The 10,458-nt window shown below is 42.2% G+C and overlaps 1 protein-coding gene across 2 annotated transcripts; it reads left to right on the top strand.

The window, feature by feature from the left end:
* Positions 1-349: 349 nt before the first annotated feature.
* SALL4 (spalt like transcription factor 4) lies at positions 350-9,523 on the top strand. 2 transcript variants are annotated; one of them, XM_073681007.1, is made up of 4 exons: positions 350-722; positions 3,847-6,276; positions 7,027-7,319; positions 7,933-9,523. In XM_073681007.1, exons 1-4 carry the CDS (start codon positions 656-658, stop codon positions 8,353-8,355), a joined length of 3,213 nt encoding a protein of 1,070 aa, XP_073537108.1. In that variant the 5' UTR covers positions 350-655; the 3' UTR covers positions 8,356-9,523. The 2 variants fall into 2 exon arrangements, with proteins under 2 accessions (XP_073537108.1, XP_073537109.1); XM_073681008.1 differs by lacking the exon at positions 350-722 and adding an exon at positions 2,355-2,487.
* The last annotated feature ends 935 nt before the right edge of the window (positions 9,524-10,458 follow it).

Genomic DNA, 10,458 nt, shown 5'->3' with positions numbered 1-10,458 from the left:
ATATATATATATATATATATATATATATATATGTGTGTGTGTGTGTGTGTGTGTGTATATATATAATTACTTTCCCACTTATTAGCAATCTCCCCCTGTGTAACATCTGGGACCCCCTCCCCACTTACAGTCACATGGAGCTATACTATAACACTCCTCTTTTGTCTCCTGGCTTATTTTCATTCATTTGCAAACAACTTTTTTTTTTTTTTCTCTTTCACTTGCAAAAAAAAAAAACCTCCCATCCCCATTGTGTTTACTTGGAATTATAAAAGCATTTCTGCCCATTGGGGGGAGGGGTCTTGTAATTGAAAGAAAAGAAGTAAAAAAAAAAAAAAAAGTTGCTGTTGTGCAGCAGTGAGGAGCATGGGCAGCAGCGCTCCAGTGAGGAGCATGGGCAGCAGCGCCAGCGGACTACATTTCCCAGACTCCCTCACGCCCCTCCTGATCAATAGCCCTTATTTGAATAATCTGTGAGTTTTTTGGACTCAGGCCAATCAGCTGTCAGGAGCCCATGATAAATCGCAATGCATTATTGATAATCATAATTACAGCGACATGCGCATTTCCACCTGAAGGGGGGTAATTACCCGACTCTTGGAATTTGTTGTGCGGAGGAATAATTGGCACTTGTTTGGCTCCTGATGCACGGACCATGTCGCGGCGCAAGCAGGCGAAGCCTCAGCACCTCAACTCCGAGGGGCAGCAGCTGGAGGCGTGCGGTGAGTACCCGGCTGTGAGGGGCTTCCTGGGGGGATTCCGGACTCAGCCCCTGACCTGTAGGGCCGGCTCTCCCCGCAGCCCGCTGTCTCCCTCCGGTAACTTTGTTACATTGTTTCTGCCGCCGAATGTACGATGTAACAAGTTGTGGCCCCCTCGCACCTGCTTTCTTAGCCGGGGGTCTCCTCATGGGGCTGGTGACATCCTCGCCCCCATACACGGCTGTAGATGATATCATATATGCATTTATTTCCATTCTCACAACTTCTTATTTATTGTTTCCTTTATTATGGGGATTCTTCTATGTATTAAGCCGTATCCGTTCTCTCTGGCTTCTGTGTCAGGGTCAGTGGCTAGTAAAGCCCATAGATGGGCCAGTGAGGGGCGATCATGCCTGGCTGTATGCTCGCCTCCTTTGTGCATGTGCTCCGGCCGGGGTGGGGGTGAGGTGCTGTTTGTACAAGTAGCCATACTGCTGGGGACCCTCCCCCTGATAGCTGCAATATTGGGGGCTTATTATTTATGGTCTCTCCTTTAGGGGTGCAGTAACTTTTATTTCTTTCCCTCCCCAGCAGTTACTCTGTAGCACGTGTTGATGTATTATATAATCCGGTCTGTGCTTTATATTCAATATTTGCTCACATCTGAGTCTCCAGCCTGGACATTACTGATAACGATCACGATGCTGCTGGACAGAGAGGTGATGCCAGAGCTTTATACTGTAGCGCCACCTTCAGGTGTGTGCTGGTCACTGCCTCACGTGGCTGCTGCTTCCTACACTTCATCTCCTTTCCCTGTTGTGTATTTGGAAAGATATAGAGATCACACCTCCAATTTTATTTAATTTTGTCACTTCAGGTTAATTTAGATTCCTATATTAGACCCTAGACTTTTTTTTCAAAATTATCAAGTCAGGAAACCAACAGAGGGCGCTCCATTTTGACAAGGGAGACCACAAGTGGCTTTTTTTTTATTATTATCTGGTATTGGGTAACACAATTTATCACCCTACCCCAGATCCCCCCCCCCCCCCCCAACAGATGTCATTGCGCATATATATATATATATATATATATATATATATATTTTATTTATTTTATTTATTTTATTTTTTTTACAAATTTGATGTATATCATTTCTTTGGTTAAGGCCTCATTCACATTGATTTTTTTTTTTTTTTCACGGATAGACCGTAAAAGGTACTATGGGGCTGTTTGCATGTCCGTGTATCTTTGAGCCGCACAAAATCAGACAGCAGTCAGATTGGATTAAACTCCAATGCAAGGTTATAAGTCCATAGATAAAAATTGCAGCACTCGGCATGAGTTTTTAACGGATTTGCTTGTCGTGAGAAAAGTGCATGTAATTTTTAATATTTTCTACTTTTTTCCCCATCCGAGTGTCTGAGGAAAAGCTGATGAAACTCACTGTTTTTGGTATCTGTATGATGAACCCTAAGGGCTACCAGTTTTATTTGGGCCAGGTGTCCTCTCATATGCCAGACCCTAACGAAAGCTAAATATTTCTTGTAGCAGTGGTCATCCCTGCGGTGCCCCCTACGCTTGTGAGTGGCTTGCTTCTGTAACCTTTGCCGCCTCCTGTGGGTGGTAAGCTGATGTCAGGCTTACAATTAGGGTTCCTGCAATTGACCTTGGCAGCAGGGTCTGTGTCTTCAGCGCAGCTTTAGTGTGGCGTGACTGCTTGTTTATGGGCCTCAAATTTAATGGAGAGGACAAGCTTTGAGGAATTGCCTCTTGCTGGAGTGAGGTTTGTTTCTGTATCTTTCTTATCTGCTTCTATTCTGACGAATATTTGTTGTGGTTTTTTTTGTTCACACGGATCAGCCGTATAGAATCCGATTTCTTATGGATACATTTCAATTTTTATTTGGTACAGATGTATAAAAAACAATTACCACATGTCTGACAATGCAGAAGAAAGAGAGAATGAATATATATATTTTTGTCGCACACTAGTGTGAACGTAGCCTTGTGTATGGGCAGCTAAAGTTGTCTGGTTGTTACACTATTCTGGTGGAAGGGCTTACATTCTGTAAACACATTAGCATACTTAACAATAGCATTGGATTTTATTTTTTTTTTCTCCCTCTCTCCAATCCATTTGTTGGTGATTTAATCTAAACCCCTGCTGACTTCACTGCATTCTTCTAACTTATTGGATAACTAGATGCTGAGAGATAACATTCCACAAATTCAGGGGTGGAGAGATGGCAAAACAGACGAACTTTCTGGATCTCTGCTTTTATCATTAATGAAAAGGCCCTTCCCCCTCCCTGTGCACCATTATTTATGGCTGGCCAGGGCTATAATTTTGCTGTGTAGCCAAATGTTACAGTGCCTAGTACAGGACAAAAGCCATGTGGCCCGACGCTCCTTCATTAATATTCCTTTGTTTTGCAAAATAAAGCATGCACTCGTTTACAAACTGATCTCTATATTGAATCACTTGTAGAAAGACACTGACTAAAAGTTTCAAAGACCCATAGTAGTATTGGTGGTAATTTTTCTTTCAGTGAATTATCTACTGTTTCAGGTTAGACCAATACTTCTGGTTCTCAATGCTTTGCTGCTGGTTATTGATCTATACTTCAATGCCAAAATAGGAGTTTTATTCTGTAAACCGTCACAGGTGAAAATGGCCAATCTCCATAGTAGGTGCCATTATTTATTTATTTTTTTCGGTATGGTAGCTTTCGTAAAATCGGACTGCTCACCAGACCCATGGCTAACGTTAGTGATTCATTCTGAGCAATCCCCCTCGCTATATAAGAGGGGGGGGGGGGGGGGTGATGTCTTGACGTCAGAATTGTTTCACTGCCACCTAATGTAGGATCCATTATGGCAACTTACTGATCTATAAACGTATAGTTTAGGGTTTTGTAACATTAGTAGCTACAGGGCTAATTGATGGATGCATTGAGTAGTAAAGGATCGAACAATGGGGTCTTATTTTAATGTACTTATTCCAATTCTATTTTTTTATTTTTTTTTTGCTTTCTCTAAATGACTAGTTCCACCTTGCGTAATTATTTATTTTTTTTGAGTGTATATGCAGTGATTGATTATATATTTGTTAGCTCACTTGTTTTACCTTTCTTTTTTCTAGCTGAAGCGCCAGACTGTCCGAGCGATACAGATGGTGAAAGAAATGTAAAGCGCTGCAAGATGGAAGAGGCGCGTGTCTGTGAAAAGTGCTGTGCCGAGTTCTTTAACCAGGCAGAGTTTCTAGAGCATAAAAAGAACTGCACAAAGAATCAGCCAGTCCTGATAATGAGCGAGTGTGACAACGAGGGGACGCCCGAAGTCTACTCTGCAGCACCTTCTAAAAGTGTCGCTCCACAGCCGGCTGAGAATAAAGCCGAAAAGGACGGACCGCCAAAGGGCTCCACTGTTTTAGCAGAGAAGATGGACATAAAAGTGGACTCTGCAAATAAAACCGTTCCTCCGTCAGCTCCTAAGGCTAATGGATTTGGCTACCTGCCTAAGACGACGGTCTCCAACACTAATGTGACTTTGCAAACTATCAATACTACTAAAGTGGCTGTTAATCAACGCACGTCAGATTGCATCTCTAATCCAGCAAACAACCTTAACACCATACCAATGATTCTTGAACAGCTGGTATGCTTACAGCAGCAGCAACTTCAGCAGATTCAGCTTACTGAGCAAATTCGCATTCAGATTGCAATGATGGCTCCAAACTCCTTGCATCCTTCCATAGCAGCAGCTACAGATCCACTCAAGGCACTAGGTGCCCATTTATCCCAACAGCTTAGTGCTGCGGTTGCTCTAATTGGGCAAAAGGCTGGTGCCCAAAACTTGACACTTGAGACTCTTAAACAATCCAAACTACCTCATACCAGCATACCTGTGGCAGCATCTGGTGCTGTGCCAATTAGCCTCGCAAGCCCACTAATAAAGCCTGAGGTTAATAGGGGAATTCCTACTTCTATTTCACGATTTCCAAGCACGGTCCTACCTCATTCTCCTGGAACTGTAATCTTCCAGAATCCACTCAGTCTGAATGACCCTGCAAAAAAACTGAAGAGTAAATTTCCTGTCCCAACATCTGAAGTGAAGCCTGGTGGTGGTGAGGATCAATTCTTCAGGCATAAATGTAAGTTTTGCGGTAAAGTGTTTGGCAACGACAGTGCTCTGCAAATTCACTTGCGTTCCCATACTGGTGAGAGACCGTATAAGTGCAACATATGTGGCAACAGATTTACTACAAAGGGAAACCTGAAAGTTCACTTCCAACGTCACAGAGAGAAGTACCCACATATAAGAATGAATCCCTATCCTGTTCCTGAGCATCTGGATAACGTCCCAACAACAACTGGGATTCCATATGGAATGTCTGTCCCGTTGGATGAGTCCAATGTGATTCCAGACCCAAAACCTGTACTGACAAGTCTTCCCAGTTCTGGCTTGACCATACCAAATGTAACTAGTATAGGCGACTCATCAGTAGCCGCCCTCCCAATTAACCTGCAGTCCAAGCCCTCACCAGGCAGTGAAGGTGAATCTGTGTCATCTGGACTAGTTGGCCATGAATCTGGCACTGATCAGAGTTTAAACTCTCCTTCTGCTAGTGGGTCAAGTGAGCAAGGGTCAGAAACCAGCAAGCTCCAACAACTGGTAGAGAACATTGATAAAACTGGTTCTGACCCAAACGAGTGCTTGATCTGTCGCCGAATTCTCAGCTGTCCAAGTTCCCTTAAAATGCATTACCGCACCCACACTGGAGAGAGGCCATTTAAATGCAAAATCTGCGGACGCGCCTTTTCAACCAAAAGCAACCTCAAGACCCACTGTGGTGTACACCGTGCAAATACTCCATCAAAAGTGCAGCATTCATGCCCAATCTGCCAAAAGAAGTTTACTAATGCTGTGGTTTTACAGCAACACATACGAATGCATATGGGCGGTCAGATTCCAAACACGCCAGTTTCTGAAGATGCTTGTGAAGATGCAGACATTGATTCATCTGCAAATGATGAGAAGAATGGAGATCTGAACAGCCTTACAGATGACAACATTGATGACATAGATATGGAAGAAGATTTGGAGCTTGGAGATGGGCCTTTAGGTTCTAAACCACCAACACCACAAAGTGAGGTCCAGGCAGAGTCCTTGGCCCAGCTTTCCGAACTTGCCTCTCGAGAAAATCGCAAATCTCCTACCCTAAATTTACAGAGGCAAAACAGTGTGAAATCAATGGACAATGTGTCAATAGAAAGTGATGGACTGACCAATGATTCATTCTCCATTGGGGACCAAGAATATCAAAATGGGAAAAGTCCCGTACAAACTGAGTCAAGAGGGCTTTCACCAGCTAACAGCCATGATGGCAGCGTGCCAGCTAAGTCACCACCTTCTTTTAATGGCCACGATATGCTGTGTGTGGCTAGTAAAGCAGAGCACTCTGAACATTGCTCCGTTGATACAGAGGGTGATGGTGCCCTAGATCTAACTAACGGTAACTTGATCCGGAAGATCAAAGAAGAACCAGGACTGCACCAAAATGGAGATTTCAGTAAGTATTTTTCGGTTAAATAAAATTAGTATAATGAAAATTGACTGAGCTGTGAGGTAGATGCCTTTCACATTATGACTTGTGTATCTAATGGTATTTTAAAGGCTAACATGTCTTGGGCCACGTTCACGCTTTCAATATTTGGCCAGCACATCTGCTTTTTTTCTCTGATTGCTCCACTCCTGATTTTTGCCTTTAAAAATGCTGAACGTGGCCTTTAAAGGGATTGTCCGGTCAAAATCGCTAAGTCTGCAGTGACTGTAGACTTATGATACCCCTCCACCACACACCCAGGGCACGCACTGTGCTCTGCAGGGATTCACTGGTTTCTGAGCCGGGACCAGAGGGTATATATAAGTTATACATACTCCTGGTCAGAGCTCGTCCAGTGGGCGCAGCGTCGCTCCATACACTTGTATGGGCGTGCGCACTGGACAGCCGCATCAATAGATGGGGCCCGGCCTCGCTCCATACAAGTGTATGGAGCGAAGCCGGGAGTGTGTAGAACGCATACCCTCCGGTCCCGGCTCAGAAACCGGCAAATTCTCGCAGCGTACAGTGCATGCACTGGGGGCATTCATGAGTCTGCAGTCACACAGTGACCGCAAACTTATCAATTTGGACTGGACCACTCCTTTAATATGACACGGAGTTTAAAGCTAGTTGTATGATTTGTAGAAGACTTTCCTCTGTGCGTGCAGTAATATCTTCATTGTGGCACATCTTTAACACATCTTAATTGTTCTGCAGGTAGGAGTTCAAATGTGTACATTGGTCCACCCCCAACACTTATTAAAGTGGAAATGCCAACAGATCGGGTTATAGGCATGGCACAGTTCATTACCCCACCAAGTCTGTCACCTGGGATGAGCCCCCTAATTGCCCCACAACGTCGTTCAGCAAAGCAGCATATATGCCTTACGTGTAATAAGAACTTTTCATCTGCAAGTGCGCTACAGATCCATGAAAGGACCCATACTGGGGAAAAGCCTTTTGCTTGCACAATATGCGGCCGGGCTTTTACAACTAAGGGAAACCTAAAGGTAAGAGGGTTTTTTATTTTTGTTCTCCTATCCCACTTAAAAAGCATATTTGCAATGGTGGCTTGTAACTTTGTTTGGGGGGAGGGTGGGGAAGAAAAAATTCTAATTTTATTGGATCTTTGCTTTGCAGAAATTAGCTTTATTAAAAGACTTTCCTCCAAAAATAATTGGTGGGATCCACTTTTTGCATCTAAAACCTTAGACCTAATTATATTTAGCGAACACAAGGCTAGGGACACACTGCGTTTACGGCAACTATCAGACACATGCCCTCAGGAGGCATATGCCTGATAGTGGCCACAATCTGGATGGCATCCGTCCACCATTGGGACCCATTGTACGTGTTCTTTGTTTACACACTATGTAGACGGAGGCCCTAAGAATGCATTTTTGGTCTCCTGGTGAATGGGGGGGCCTATAGGAGCATTTAAAGTTTTTATGTTGAGGAAGGCTCCTGACGTAGACTCATTGTTCGTGTAACCCAATATTCAATGTCAACTTTGAAAAAACCTCCTGCATGCTGTCTTACCTCTTGACTAACCTTTTACATTTCGATGTCTCTACTTTTAGAATGAGACTGTTGGGTATCATTAACCTTTTCTGTCTTCTTTAGGTTCATGTGGGAACACACATGTGGAATAACTCTGCTCGCCGAGGACGGAGACTTTCCATGGACAACCCAATGCCTTCCTTGGGAAATGATACTAAGAAAGTGGCTGACATTTTTCCAAAGTATCTTGTTCCTTCAACGGTCAACATAGATCCAGCTGTATGGAACCAATATGCTACTGCTCTAAATAATGGCCTTGCCCTGAAGACTAATGAGATCTCTGTGATCCAAAGTGGTGGCATTCCTGCATTACCTGTCAGTAATGGTAGTGCGCCAATCGTCAGCACAGTCACTGTCTCAAACGTTGATGTTGCTCAGTCAAGTGTGAGTCAAAGTATGCCTGAAGCGGTAGAAGAAAAATCTGCAGACAGTGCACCAAAACACCAGTTCCCTCACTTCATGGAGGAAAATATAGCTGTGAACTAGCTGAAGTGGCTTATTGTGCTGTGATGCCAAAATATGTTACCGCTCAACTAGATGGCTGGGATCTGCTGCATCTTTCCTCTCGTTGGATTCTTACTGTGGCTTTTTCTGCACATTGACTTGGAGCATCTCTGAAGGCTGCCCAGTACTGGAGTAGGGAGTATGCATCCGTAAGACTAAGGACTTGTTGCTGAGGACTAGTCATCCTTTTGTGGATATATTATTATTTTTTTTTTTTTTCTTTCAACTTCCCCCTTTAAACAAAAAAGGAAAAAAAACAAACTAAAACCTCCAAACTGAAATTTGCATTAAAAACTTTAAAATGAGAACAGTCCTCATTTTCTGTACACAAAATAACAAGAGGGTACATATTTTGGAATATCTTTATTTTTTAAAGTAGGCGTTTTTTGAAGTCTTGAATGTAGATTTTACTCCAAAGTAACTGTGCATTAAGGGCACTCCCTTGTCCATCAGAAGTCTACCACCTGTTCCAGTATTTCAAAGGGGTTTTGTGGTGGCCTTTCTGGGATAAGACCACCGAGAAGAAGGAAACAAAAAAATCTTCTTTACACTTGTGTAACAATGGCTTCTTCAATGAGCTTTAAGTGTTTGTCTTTCTGAGCAGTATTACATCATTTCTGATGACATCCTGTGTTTATAGTTTCTGTACGAACCTTTTATTTATCTACCTCATTATTTTATTCCCCCCCACACACACTCTGAAATTCTACTGTAAACCTTACTGGTACTGGAAACTTCAAGCACTGAAATGTACTTCTCTCATGTTACAAGCTTCCTATCGTTTGCTGTATGGGGAGTGCATGTATTTATGTAAATATATAAAGACTTGAGTCTTAGATGCAACATGGAGTTGTAACTTTCTTTTTTCCTAGATTTTTTTTTTTATTTTATTTTTTTTTTTGAAAGGCCAAAAAAACCTGCGCAAAATACCAAAAAAAATCTCTTGCACGTAGCTTGTTTCTTCAGATCATTGCCATTTTGTGCCTTTCTTAATGAACTAGAAATATTGAACATGATAGTTCCTGTTTACATTGTAAAGTTGATGTTGCAAAAGGCATTCCAGTGCCAAGTTTCTGCAATGTGAATGTACGCCTTTTTTTTTAGGAGTATGTAGTGTTTCGGCATCTACTGAATGTATTACTTTGAGTTGTGGGGGTTTTTTTTTATTTTTTTTTTTTTTTCCCTTCCTTAAATAAATTTTTTTTGGGATAGCTTTTTCTCATGTAAGTTTCGTTACTTATTTATTCACATGAATAAGAGGAAAAAAAAGTGTCTGGTACTGTATGTAAAGCCTCAAAGTTTAGCATGTGTGGGATGGAATGTTTCACTTTCTGCCACCTGATTTATTTCTGGAAGACACTTGATCAATGCTCACTATACCCCTTGATAAATGGCTTGAATTTATGGAGTTTTTTGGGGTGTGTGGTAGGGGCTTCTGCTGTACTACTGCTTCCAGGTTTTGCAAATCTAAGGCTACTTTCCCATGGTGAGGTGTGTGTTTTTTCCCGCTGCATATTTTCAGGAGTGGGGGGATGCAAATAACCATGGGACCATAAATGGTGCAGAAAATCTGCAACCACAAAAGCTCATCATGGGAACTTAGCCTAAGATGCCAACAGGAAACCATATGAGCAACATTAGAGCGCCTTCCATTCTGAGCCGTGCCAAGACTCCAACCAGAAATGATAGTCGGAAATAGGGTAACAATTTGTGGGGTGTTTCTTCTCCTATTATTCATTGAAAAATGTTAAAATTGGGGGCTAAAACTTTATTTTAATGTAAAAATTTAAAATTTTGTACGTATTCATTCCACTTTGCGTTAGTCATGTGAAGAACCTCAAGGGTTAACAAACTTGCTAAACGCTATTTTGAATACTGTGCGTGGTGCATAATTTTTTAAAAGGTGTTATGTGTGGAAGGATAAAACCTATATAATTTCTGAAATTCCTTTTGGGGGGGGGGGGGGGCTGAATCGGCCCCTAGAAATAGGTTTCTGTCACTTTCTTGAAAATTTTCTACTAAACTAAGCAGTTTAACGTCCTTAAATTTAATGAATGTATAAAAAAAATACATTCTAAATTTACC

Source organism: Phyllobates terribilis, unplaced genomic scaffold, assembly GCF_046119375.1.
Source record: "Phyllobates terribilis strain yellow unplaced genomic scaffold, ASM4611937v1 Scaffold_5__5_contigs__length_657084704, whole genome shotgun sequence".
Classification (NCBI taxonomy): domain Eukaryota; kingdom Metazoa; phylum Chordata; class Amphibia; order Anura; family Dendrobatidae; genus Phyllobates; species Phyllobates terribilis.
Note: the sequence above shows the minus strand (reverse complement) of the source record. Positions and strands in the feature narration are given on the sequence as shown.